Below are 13919 nucleotides of genomic sequence, written 5' to 3'. Positions count from 1 at the left end.
ATGTTAAATTGTAACAAAACAGTATGAGTGAGTACTATATCAGAGTAGTACCATTAATGATATACTACAGTATTCTACAGCTGTATCAACATGTTATACTGAATGATACATTGCAGCTAGGGTCACCTATTAATTAATTATAAATTTCTGCCTGAATCTCAGGACGGAGTGGGCACTTAGTATGAGCACTAGGAAGTAGTACATTATAACCTGAAGCACCAGAAGTAGGGTACAGGGGACCAGTACTTGTATGAGTAAAATAACAAGGAAAAAGTCAAATTATCTTGTTGCCTGGTGCCCTGATTCACTAGGCTTGTATTATGGTCAAATCATAACTGTTCTTGGACCCTACTTGAGACATATACCATACTATGACTAGCAAAATAAAGGTGGAAACCACTTTGTAACATCAAACATTGTTATACTAAACTAAACTTCTGAAGGACAAAAAAAAGGGGGGGAAGGTCAGAACAGTTATGAGTGAACGCAGATTTAGATGGTATTACTCATGGAGTTGGGTATCCCTCACTAAGCTAGTAGTACATAAAATCAAGGCTGTTCTCTGTCCATAGCTGAGACATATAGTAATCCTTGACTTTTTTCTTGAAGGTAACCTTGCTATTTGACTTCTTAATGGACACAGGTAGTGAGTTCCATAGTTGAGCACCTGTTAAGTGAAAACTGTTTTTGGTGAAGGGACCTGCATAAGATACAATAAAAGACCCTTGACTGTTCCGGGTTCGGTTCTCAGTCGATAACATAAAATTACAGCTCACATATGTGGGAGCAGAATTATGAACGACATTGTAAACCTGGTTTAGTTTCAACTGCTGGACACGAAATTTTACAGGTAACATTCCTACCTTGCTAAATTCTTCTATGCCAATATGACTACGTTGAGGTAGATTTAGCATGAATCTAATGATCTTATTTTGTGCAACCTGTAACCGAGACTAGTTTTTCTGCTCAGACTACTGTACCAAGAGCTACAAGCGTAATCAAAGTGATGCTGTAAGAAGACTGAGACCAGAAGCTTCTTTGTTTCCAAATCAAAATTTCTGGCTTTTCTTTACAAAAATTTGACTTTATGTGAACATTTGGATACAATCTTATCCGTTATGGCATTCCCTGAGAGGGACTGATCTAAGGGTATTCCAAGATAGGTTACCTCTTGTTTTGACTCCAAGACATTAACCCCACATCTGACCTGTACATCAGTGTTTCCTGAGGTTGGGTTTTGATGCGAAGACAATACTTTCCGTTTTACCGAGGTGTAAAGACAGCCTGTTATCTATGAGCCAGTCCTGGACTGATGACAGTTCGACACTCAGTGCCTCCTCTACTTCAACTGGGTCCCTACCTGAGACAATTAGTGCAGAGTCGTCTGTATATAGCAGTAACTTACAGTTCACTGCACCTGGCATGTCGTTAATATAGACCAAGAACAGTAGCGTCATAGAATTGAACCTTGTGGTACACCACAAGTTATCTCTCTTTCACCTGAGCAGGCTCCATTTACCTGTACAAGTTGTTTGCGACCTGTAAGGTAGGACTTGAACCGGCCAACATTCGCCACTCCTAATGCTTGAATTTTTTTTTTAATGAAATATCATGGTCCACTGTGTCAAATGCCTTTTGTAGATCCAACAAAACTAAACCCGTGTAGTTACCTCTGTTGCATTCCTGTTTTATCAGATCATAAAGGTATATTAAGCTGGTGTCTGTTGAGTAATTCGTTCTAAAACCAGATTGCATGAAGTATAGTAGATTACATTCCCTGAAGTAGGTATCTAACTGATTGTATATGATACATTCCAAAACCTTGGAAATAATACCTAGAATTGAAACAGGCCTGTAGTTACCTGTCTCAGTTTTTGTGTTTTTCTTATAAAGAGGTGTTACCCGAGCCCTTTTCATGTCGCTTGGGATAAATCCTGAACTGATAGACAGATTTATTATGTGGGTTATTGGAGGAGTTATAATTGTGGCTCCATCCTTTACAAACCTCGCAGGAATGTCGTCTAACCCTGTAGCCTTATTGGCACTTATGCTAGCCAGTAATTTAAACACTTCTTTTTGAGTGGTCTTATGTAGTTTGAAACACTTTGTGGACTTGTCTTTATAGTACTCCTGAACGTACCCCAGCCCAAACTTCCCAGAACCCATTGGGAGGGATTTTACTAGTTTAGTGGCTATGGTTGTGAAAAAGGAGTTGTTGTTGTTGTTGTTCCCTAGACTGTCAGTTCGAGCAGTCCCGTCTCCCCAAGGAATGCCACAGCCGAAACTGGGTTTTCCCACAAATCCTTAATAGAGTGTATGTTGTGTTGTTTGTGTGCATGATTGTGTATAATGCAGTCTTCCATTATGTGTTGTATGGTATGGGGTGAAGTGTTACATCCTGGGCAGCTGTTCACAATGCGGTCATCCAGCCTCTTCTGGTAGCTTAGAAGTGCCGGGTGGTGGCCGCACCGCAGTCTGGCCAGGTGGACTCTGTCCTTTCGTGGGAGTTGAAGTGGTTGGCTATGGTATTCCTATCAGAGTTAAGCTCGCCGTTTATCATGAGTCCTATCCTGTCTACTTTGTTACTAGGCTTTGTGTGAACTTCTAGGGTCTTCAGAGTTTGCCAAAGCTTCCTTGGATCGTGTTTGTTCTGGTTCACCATGTTAGTACAATAATCAGCTTTGGCTTTTTCCTTCCAATATTTCATCTGATTCCTATAGTACAGAAAACCATTATAGTCCTCCTAATTTCCACTTTTACTAAATCTACTTCTTTTGAAGTAGATTTAGTAAAAGTGGGCATTACAAAAGAGAGGAATGTCTGTGGAGGAAGAACAGGAGAGGATAGAAGATAGGGGTGAATGGAGAGGGGTTGTATATAGATGATGCTATGATGCATGAGGGGGAGTGGGTGGGGGATGGGGGGTAAGGAAGTATGTATGGGAAAAAAATTGACGCAGCCCGAAGGGATTTCTCCCTGTCTTCTCCTTTTCTGCATGAGGGGACGGAGAGGGGGGGGTCGCCGAATTTATGAAGCGGCCTTGCTGTGGATGTGCTGTGTCTTGTGACACTGCTTCTGACCCAGGGCAGTGGACAGGATGCAGGGATGACCCATCATCCAGGAGGTGCCAAGATAAGAGGGAGGGAGGAGGGTGGAGGGGAGTGGAATATATAGGAAATGGAATGGGTGGGAGTGGTTTCTATGCCTTTTTCTTTTTGGCTACCCCCCATGTAAGGGGAAAAAGCCTTTGGTATATGTATGTATGTATGTATGTACTAAATCTAACAATAAATCTGTCTCTATCTCTAATTAAACCCAGTACTTCATTAGTCATCCATGGTATCGTCCTCTGTTTTATTCATATCTCTTTGAGAGTCACTACTCTGTCAATAATAGTAAGAAATGTGTACTTAAAATTAGACCAGGCTTCATAAACATTGGTACAGTTTAGTACTGGCGACCAGTCTGTCCTACCCTGTTCATCTACAAAATATTCCTGTGAGTAATGCTTCATGGAATGAAGCTTCACTGTGTTGTGCTTGTTGAAAATTGTCTTCCTAGCTTTCCTAGTACAATATATGAGCTTGTAGTCATTAAGACCATAATCACAAGCACCGGCCTGTATTATCTTATTACAATCGGAGACCAGGATAAGATCCATGATGGACCTGGATGTGCCTGTTAATCTAGTAGGCTCGTCAATCAGTTGTGTCAGGCCATGAGATTTTAGCAAGTCTCTCATTGCTTTAACAAGGTAATTTTTTGTACTTGCCAGATTCGTATTAAAATCACCTAGGATAATTTCTTGGTCGGGCATATTGACCCAATTGAAACAGGTAGATTCTAATGTGCTATAGAAGGACATCTGTTTCGGTGGTCTGTAACAGACCCCACATAAGATGGGATGCAATTTAGGTAATATTTCTACTCACACAGCTTCGAGCCCCTCGTTACTCATAAGGTCTGTACGGGAGTTGAATGCTAAATCATTGCATATGAAAGTACATACCCCTCCTCCGGTCCTCTTTCTATCATTACGCACAACACTATAACCCGGAATTGCAATTTCCGAGTTGGAGATGGTACTGTCTAGCCAAGTTTCGGAGATACCTATGACTGCTGCCCTGGACCGCCGCGCTAGTAGATGGAACTCGTCTATCTTAGGTAGAAGGCTTCTGGCATTCAAGTGCACGAAGTGGAGGCCCCACTTGTTGAAGCAGTTGAAATCGTCCCTGGGTGTTGACTGGGACAAAGCACAGCAATTGGGGTTAACAGGTGTAGGGTCAACCTCACCATCGGACATGGGTCCTGGTAGTTCTTTGAGTGTACACCCATTGCAAGTGAAGTGGAGAATTTCCTCATTCACCAAGGCAGCATTGTAGGTTACGAGAGAAATTCCACAACACTTGATATGAGTCCATTCCCCACATGACTTGCAGCTGATGGCTCTGTTATTGCGACGGACTCCTTTTAGACAGCTTACACATGGGTGTTTTGGGACTCTCGTTGCAGCTGGGCCAGGACAGGGATGTATATCACCACAGAGAAGGAGGGCGTAGGACACCAGAAGCTTGGAAGTGTTGATTTTTCTCTTTGGTGTTATATGAGAACTTTCCCTTTGTTTGCCCAATCGAATCCGACGCCACTTTCTGCCTTCTGTTGTTGAGGTAGGCGGGGGAAGGAACTGGCACAGAGTATGGTGGTTAAAAGATATCCTAGAGCTTCTGTCTCTCACCACAATGTTAGAGAGGAGCGGAGGGTAACCAGGAATGCCGACTGCAACGTATGAAGGTTGACCACTTGCAGCTACGTTGATAAGCAAGACCACTCCCAGCAGGGCTAAAAGCATACCGGTCATCCCTGACGCCATGTCGTGCATTGATGATACTGTAATGTATGGAAGGGAGTGGGTGGGGGATAGGGGGGTTTAGAGTGGTTATGTGTGAATGATACTTTGCTGCAGCCCGAAAGGATTTCTCACCATCTTTTTTTCTGCATGAGGGGATGGATAGGGGGGTTGTCGATTAAATGAAGTGGCCGTGCTCAGGATGTGCTGTATCTTTCATTGCCTCTGACCTGGAACAGTGGGCGAGATGCAGGGATGACCCATAATCCAGGAGGAGCCAAGATGAGAGGGAGGGAGGAATGGTTAGTAGGAGGGGGGTGGGTGGTCAGTGGAATGGTAGGAGTGGAATTATTCCTTTTGACTTTGGCTACTTCCCTTGTAAGAGGGAAAAAGCCCTTGGTATATGTATGTATGTACATTTATGATTTTTTAATTTCACATCTTATAATCCAGATGGTCTCTTTTTACTTTGGCCCATTTTCAAGATTTATAAACTACTGTATTTTACCACAGGAAGACCTAAAAAGGTACCCCTTATCAATGGGGTGGCTGAGTCAAAACATACACCCAACCCACTCCTTTCAAAAAGCAATGTCCCTTTCATATAAGCTCTTCAATGATGAAAGGTCTTGCTGTGACCTGACAAAGTTTGTTTATTATTTTCTTTGAAGACTCTTGTTATTCACTATTCACTGTATGATGAATACTAAGACTTTTTATTTTATTTTCAGCATTACATCTCCTCTACTCTTAATTGCTATAGCTGCCGCTTTGGGTGGATGCCATATTATATCCCTGAAGAATGCTGAGAAAAAGTTAGTTATTGGAGGCCACGAAGTACCCCTTGTCCACCAGTATGCCGTTATGGGAATCATCTCCCTTCCAGTTTTTTACTGGGCTGGAGCTGGGGCTGTCCTCTTCTGGGTTCTTGGTAAGACGGGAATGAAACTGTAATTTTTGTATTTGTAAACTAAAGAAATGTATCTTAAGTAGAAATCATTTACAGAATTAAGTTTGTCTCTCTTTTGTATCTGTAAACTAAAGAAATGTATCTTATGTAGATATCATTTACAGGATTAAGTTTGTCTCTCTCTCTCTCTCTCTCTCTCTCTTTTGCTTTTCCAAATTTTCTTTTCTTTCCTCTAGAAGTTATAACTTTAATCATGTAAAGTTCACTCCTACTTTCCAGGTATTTTTTGAGTCTTTCTATACTCATTTTCTCCATATTCCCAGATCACCTTAGCACTCTTTATTATGTGCTGTGCAATAGCTCTCTTAGCATCCACATTTAAGAGGAAGACCAAGAAGGAGGTGGGTGGATTGGGGTGAAAGGATTATTGGATGCAAGAAGTCTCTACACCGTAGGTGGATGATGGAATGACATGGTCTGAAGGAATGTTCTTGTCTGATCCATTAATTTTCCAAGTGTATGAGGAGAGGGGGGGTCATCATATAGTCTATATACCAGGACAGTGGGCAAGGTGCAGGGATAACCTGTCATCCAGGAGGAGTCAAGATAAGAGGGAGTGGAGTATGTGGGGATGGAATGGGTTGGGAGTGGTTTTTATGTCATTGTTTATTTGGCTACCTCCCTTGTATGTATGTATATACCAGGGGCCTTTTCCCCCTAACAAGGGAGGTAGCCAAGCCAGAAGGCATGTACCCACTCCCACCCATATAATGTAGCATTGTGGGTAATCAGTTTTAACTGCCAACCACTGTTGTGGAAGTAGTGTCTCGCTACATTGCCTTTGACCTGAATAATGTGGTAGGGGACAGAGATGACTTCATCTCCAAGAGGCCAAGATAGATGTAACAGTGAACTTCAGATGTGTGGGGCCAGTATTTGCTTTTATACCATCACCATTATAAGGGAGATAAGGTCCGCTGATATGTACAGGTATGTATAGATATGAGGTTGGTTTTGTACTGTGGATCTATATTGGACGCTTGTTAGCTAAACGAGTTATAATGTCACTACTTGTGGTAGAGGTCAAGGTGATAGCAGTCCAAACCCTGCCATTGGCAAGTTGGACCAAGGGCATGGTACATTAAATTCCATGGTACCAAGTCCTCTATAAGAGACACCGCCTAAGCCTTGTGATAGGAGGAGTTTGAGATGTTAAACTGAATCAATCATGAATCACTTATTTCTATGCCAAGGGACCTCCCTCCTTATATGGAAGGTAGCTAGTCAAGGCACATGCCCACTCATCTATTCCGCTCCCATCCACCACCCATATTTTGGTTTGAATGTGGTCAGGTAACGAGATGTTATTAATCCCTACAGTGTAATGACTCCTACGTAGGCGTCATGAGGTGTGAGTGGGTACGCGAGGGTGCCGGCGTCGGCGTCTTGATTATATTTATTTTGTAGTTGTAGCTGGGTGACCACCATATTCTGTTAATTGGCTTGATCACGTTTTCTGTGGTTATCAATATTCAGAGTGAAAGAGAATGAGTAATACAGCTGTAACTTTTATGTTTTATAACACAAGTATTACAAAAGAGAGGAATGTCTGTGGAGGAAGGACAGGAGAGGACAGAAGATAGGGGTGAATGGAGAGGGGTTGTGTATAGATGATACTGTGATGCATGAGGGGCAGCGGGTGTGGGATGGGGGGTGAGGAAGTATTAGAAGAAATTTTACGCAGCCCAAAGGGATTTCTCCCCGTCTTCTCCTTTTCTGCATGGAGGGACAGAGAGGGGGGGTTGCCGAATTCATGAAGTGGCCTTGCTGTGAATGTGCTGTGTCTTGTGACACTGCTTCTGACCCAGGGCAGTGGAAAGGATACAGGGATGACCATCATCCAGGAGGTGCCAAGATGGGAGGGAGGGTGGAGGGGAGTGGAATGTATAGGAAGTGGAGTGGGTGGGAGTGATTTCTATGCCTTTTTCTTTTTGGCTAGCCCCCCCCTCCCTGTGTAGGGGGGAAAAGCCTTTGGTATATGTATGTATGTATGTAACACAAGTATTGTGGCACATCAATGAATCATCGTACATCAGGCAGCTGATTCTGTTCATGAGAGTTTAACTCATATTGAAGAGGTTAACAATCAGGATAAACTTCCATCATTAAATTATCTTAGATAACAGAGAAATAATGATGTATGTAACAACATCAGCTGATGAGTAAAGTAAATCAATATCTGTGTATTGCTGTAACAGAAATAATTTATGTCTACAGGAGTATTAGCTGAAGTACATTTTCTTTTTCTTTTTTTCTTATCAAACAGGAGCCAGCTTCTTTATTATCATGCTTCATGCATCATTGTACAACATAGAAAGTATTTTAGGTTCCGAGGATGAACCATTTGAAATGCAAATGGAACAGGTATGTATACATCTTATCATTTGCATTATAGCCAGGTCATCTTCTGTAATTTAACAGAAAGAACAGAGAAGAAGAATAAAAAAAATCTAATGCTAGATTATTTTCCCCAGGTTTGAGGCAGCCAGGAAACCTTTTCACCACATTTGATAAACTGAGAGAGTTGGTGCATCACATCCCAGATTGACAGTGGCATTATTAAATATATTTTTTCATTTAACATTATAATTTACATCACGTGTGAGAATCACAGCTTATGAGTACAGTTTGTATGCACATGCTTCCTCAATAAGCAAGGCTTGGGAACAGTGTGGTTGGAATATTAGTATAATCTCATAACTAATTTTGATAAACTATTATCCATTGACTTTAATTGTAGTTTTCTGCACATAATATTTATTTTCTCTCTGACAATCAGACTACTGCAGATGTAGTTTGTCACTTTAGTCTATTGCTATTACTTTACTGGTATCTAGAATAAGAGCAAAGGAAGTTTCTGTAATTTAGTGCAAAAAATAAACGAAAAATGTACAGTGCAATGTCCTCAGAAAAAAATATTGTTATTGCTTCATAAATACTATATGTAGAGAGATTTTATACCCTATTTTAATATTAAATTGCATTATGCTTATTATAACATGGATAGTATGATGTATCTCCATGCTTCACATGCATCAACCAGTCTATTTAAGGTGATATAGAATTTTGTGGTTGTACAGATCATTGGCAAAGTTGATATCTCTGAAACTATACTGAAAGATTATAAAATAACTTTTCTCTCAAGTTTCACTGACTGGAAACCCACAGCCCCTCAGTAGCTGGCAGTGATCCTTAGGCCTTCTTATAGACCTATGGGAAGAAAATGTTGGACTATTGTGGTATATTAATATATGATTGGTTCTGTCATTGGCTTGTAGTAGTAGGAATGGAGGGAAGCATTCAGCAGTCATCTAAGTAAAAAAATAGAGATGCTGTCTCAAGTGGACAGAGAAGGATCTGGGGTTCCATCCAGAGACTGTCATCATATCCTGGTGGGATTGAGGGTGTTGATGGGCTTTGAAGAAGATGGCGAAATATCTCTGATATCCGTCTTTCATAACCACCACTAGTATACCCATCATTAACCCCAACTGGAAATTGTATATATATATATTTATGAGATTTCCTGAATTATAATGAACTATTTAATCCACCCCACCCCACCCCCAAAGGTTGCAAGTATTCTTTGATTTGTGCAGGATGAGGACCAGAAAGAAATAGTGCATTGTAAATTGAAATATCCATCAAACAGAATGTTTACATTGGAATGGGTAAACATAATTTGAGAATCAAAGCCATGATACCAAAGAAGACTTTTCTTTGACAAAGCAGTTATATAACATGAATAGCATATGTTAGTGTGCATCTGGAATTGGTCTTTTAAGTTTTTAGTGAATTTCATTTTTTAAAATGACGTGAGAATTACCGTCCACACTGCAGTAAGGTTGGCAAAAGAGACATTGGTCTTTTATAATTCAGGCTGTTACAGAAAAGAAAAATAAATTTCACAAAACATAACTTAATTCCTTGTTACTGTATGTTCAATACCAGCATTTAAGCAGTATTAAAACAGAATAGTCAGTTCCAGATGCTATGGCTTAGATGCACATACCACATTCATATACCAAAGGACCATTACCCTTTATAAGCCAGTGGCCAAGTGTATGCACCCACGCTATACCTATCTTGTACTCGTCCAGAAAAAAAAACAACTTTCCTTCCCATTGTGACTCCTCATATATCGAGTAACTTCTATAATAGGTATATACATATAAAGTACATAATTGCCTTGTAGATTTATACATACACATGCCAAAAGGCCCTTACCCCCTTGTAAGTGGGTAACAAAATATTGTATGTATGGTGAAGTACGATGAACCATAGGAAATACTTAAGGCTGTTGAGAGTAGTAAATATGAAAACTTTGCTAGCTTGGATTTGTACGCAGTATCAGAAAGACTTGACACTATGATAAGTAGATTAAGGAAAGATTTGGAATGGGAAATGGTATCATAAGTTGTAAGTTGCTAGCAGTCGGTGTGTAAATAAAAAAGTGGAAATTTTTGAAATTTTACAAATCAAGCCTGTGGACCCCAAATGAGCATAAAACAAGGAATACCTGTACGTGTTAGTGGGTGGATTAAGGTACAAACCTATGCATGGAAGCAGTGTAACAAAGCTATACATGTACAAAGCTTTCATAATAAAAGGTATTTATTTGCACGGACACTAATTATTTCCCATTCCTGTAGTAGTATCCAGTATGCTATGGACCAGTTTATGCAACCTAAGAGTTTTGTAGAAAAGCCTAAGGTGTTCCTCTTAACAATTTTGTGGGTCATTTCACAAGTTGCTTCATTGTGGCAACCTTCTGGCTTATCTGTCAAAAACCACAAAACCTGCAGAGGAAGCAATAATTTTTTTTACTGAAGCTTCAATTTTAATGGGGCCTCACCAGTCTCTTTGAGTTCAGCTACTTGACAATTTTGAGAGGCCATGAGCACAGCTCTCTAATGCTGAGGTAAGTTGTAGCCTAACAGCTGACCTTGATATTTTGGTAAAAATTCGTGGGATATATTTTGGGTAAGTTAGCAGTTTGCTCCAATTTGACCACTTTCACCCTCAGGTTGAGGACCATACCGCTTATCAAGGATTTGCTTAAGACGAATGTGTGACCTGTAGAGGCAAACATCCTAAGCATGGCCAAAGCCTCAAATTTGATTGGATTCCAGGTTTATGACCTTGGATCCAGCTACTTGCTACCTACCAATATAGCAACTCTCATGCCCACAGGTCAAAAGCCATAAAGTCTCTGCTGAATTAGCTAGTTTGGTATGGATATCCTGTATGTTGGGGCATAGTACAGTAAGTCCTCGTTATACGGTACATATGAGTTCCTGAAAACCTTACCGAAAATTTATATTACCGTATACTGAACCCATTATAACATGTAATGATAGGATATGGCAGACATACCTTCTCCTTGCTTTTTCCTCTTCAAAACACGAGTGGATATCATATCTGAATTTTTCTTACTGTAAATGGAATCGAGGGTAGTAATTACCAAATACCGTAACTGAATTTACCAGATAAAGAATTACCATATAAGGGGGACTCACTGTAGTTCTAAGCTATGGGAATATTGGGATTTCACATCAGGTACACTGGTATGGGATAATCATAATTTGGGAAGAAAAGATAAAGGTACTTGTTGATTGATGTGGTTTAATGTCGCAAACTCCTCCCATCGGAAGGCTAGGACAGTGCCCCTTACAGAGGACTTTGTAGGGTGGAATTTAATGAACCATGCCATTGGTTCAACTTTGCCAGTGGCAGGATTCAAACTGCCATCCCCTCAACCTTCGGCACAAGTAACAACGCCCTAACCCACTCGGCCAACAAGCTTGTTAATTCTAAAATGAGGTTTAGTGTGATTAAGTGGGGTAGCTTGGGGTGGAGTATTTTCATTAAATCTGTCTAAGCCCTTGAATAAAATGACTATGTAAGCATCAAGACACACAAGTGGGTACATGAGGATGTATGTGTCAGTGTCCTGATTACATTAATTTTGTAGCTGTAGCCGAGTGACCACTGTATTCTGTGAGCAGGCTTGATTGGGATTTCTGTGGTTATGAGTATTATATTCTATAATGCACGTGATGCATCATTATACATCAGGCAATGCAATGTGAATACAATTATTTGAAGAGAGTAAGTGAAAACTGTGCTATAAAGGTAGGTGGGAGGACTGTATTTGGTCATTAGATGAACATGAAGGAGACAAGAAAGACATGTTTTCAATTATATCACAGCTGTGTCAAACTGTTGGTTATATTGATGTGAAGAAGACCATGAATATATGTTAGGTCTGATAGTCTTTGAATAGGTTATTGGTGTTCTTCACATTGTTTTTGCCAAAGTTCTTGTGTGTGAATTGGAGGGGAGGGTAGGAGTCTGTAGCAGGCAGTTAGGTAGGAGCAACAAAGTAGAATGTTTCTACATCCTGCAATGTTTTGCTGACTCGCTGATCATTGTCAGACAAGAAAAAAAAAGTCGGTATATTACTCGTGTATCTACAACTTAACACACATCCATACAATGACCACATACTTCACCGTATCGCGTACGATAGTCACCCCTGTTGTGTTGTGTTTTCTCTTGTGCTCTGTCTTCCATTTTCATTCCTGCATACGTATTCGTAGCAAAAGAAAACTGAAGTAATTCAAAAGATAAACATATCTGCGTATATGTTATATATTTTAGTGTTACATTCTAATTAGTGTATGAAAATTCAAGGATGTTTTTACTTTAATTTCTTGTGATGTATGTTCCATTATTGGAACTTGTGAATGTCGATTCAAACTAAAGAGAGAAGATTGGTCTCTCTAACTACTGAACGAGTAACATGTATCTCATGTTAACCTAATGGGGATTCATATCCACATGCTTGAATATAGCATGTTTAGTACATACATAATACCAAAGGCTTTTTCCCCCTTACACGGTGGGTAGCTAAAAAGAAAAAGGCATAGAAATCACTCCCACCCATTTCATTTCCAATCTATTCCACTCCTCCTGGACGACGGGTCACCCCTGCACCCTGTCCACTGCCCTAGGTCAGAAGCAGTGTCGCAAGACACAGCACATCCACAGTAAGGCCGCTTCATAAATTCGGCGATCCCCCGCCCCTCCGTCCCCTCATGCAGGAAAGGAGAAGACGGGGAGAAATCCCTTCGGGCTGCGTCAATTTTGTTCTCATACATACTTCCTCACCCCCCCCCCCCATTCTCCACCCACTCCCCCTCATGCATCACAGCCTCATCTATACACAACCCTTCTCCATTCACCCCTATCTTCTGTCCTCTCCCGTCCTTCCTCTACAGACATTCCTCTCTTCTGTAAAGCCCCTTTCACCCCATCCATCCATCTCATCCTAGGACGCTCCCTCATATTCACTCCTTCCACCTCCGCCTTCCACACCTCTTATTAATCTTTCTCCACTCATTCTTTCCATGTGTCCAAACCATCCTAATACTCTCTCATCAACCCTATCTCCCAGCTCCCTTTCCATCCCTGTTCTCCTCCTCACCCCCTCATTTCTCACTCTATCCAGCCTAGTAACCCCTATCATACTTCTCAGACATTTTATCTCAAACACATTCAAACTTCTTCCCACTTCCTCTCTCATGTTCCATGTTTCTGCCCGTACATTGCTGTTGGCGCAATCACTCCTTCATATAACCTCTTAGCATCCATTCCCAGATGTCGATTTCTCATTACACTTTTTAAACCACCAAGGCATTTACTCGCTTCTCTCAATCTACATTCTACCTCCACCCCCACTCCTCCCTTTCCTGTCACATTCGCACCCAAGTATCTGAAACTATCCACTTCTTCCAGTTTCTCACCCTCAATGCTCACTTCCAGTCTGCTGTCACTCTCTCCCCTTGTACATCTCATCACCTTACTTTTGCCCACATCTATCGTCAGCTTCCCTCTTTCACACACCTTCTCAAACTTTGTCACTAACTTCCTCAATCCCTCCTCTGATCCTGCTACAAGCGCAGTGTTGTCAGCAAACAACAGCTGGCTCACCTCCCACTTTTCTCCATTTTCTTTAATTATCTCCAACCCCTGACCCACCACCCTTGCATTCACCTCTCGCACCACCCCATCCATGTATAGATTGAACAGCCAGGGCGA

The 13919-nt window shown here is 41.1% G+C and overlaps 1 protein-coding gene across 4 annotated transcripts in view; it reads left to right on the top strand.

Annotated features, from left to right (window-relative positions):
• LOC143029054 (prenylated Rab acceptor protein 1-like) overlaps positions 1 to 10439 on the top strand; it is a 30942-nt gene extending 20503 nt beyond the window's left edge. For 3 of the 4 annotated variants that reach the window (XM_076191399.1, XM_076191400.1, XM_076191397.1), the window contains exons 4-6: positions 5578 to 5777; positions 8083 to 8180; positions 8291 to 10439. In XM_076191399.1, coding sequence (XP_076047514.1) covers positions 5578 to 5777; positions 8083 to 8180; positions 8291 to 8296 — 304 coding nt within the window. In that variant the 3' untranslated portion in view covers positions 8297 to 10439. The remainder of the gene's footprint in view (positions 1 to 5577; positions 5778 to 8082; positions 8181 to 8290) is intronic. The other variant, XM_076191398.1, reaches the window with a different exon arrangement.
• The last annotated feature ends 3480 nt before the right edge of the window (positions 10440 to 13919 follow it).

This window comes from Oratosquilla oratoria, chromosome 10 (genome assembly GCF_046742065.1).
Source record: "Oratosquilla oratoria isolate Oo_2021 chromosome 10, ASM4674206v1, whole genome shotgun sequence".
Classification (NCBI taxonomy): domain Eukaryota; kingdom Metazoa; phylum Arthropoda; class Malacostraca; order Stomatopoda; family Squillidae; genus Oratosquilla; species Oratosquilla oratoria.
This window is presented reverse-complemented; position numbering and strand designations above follow the sequence as displayed.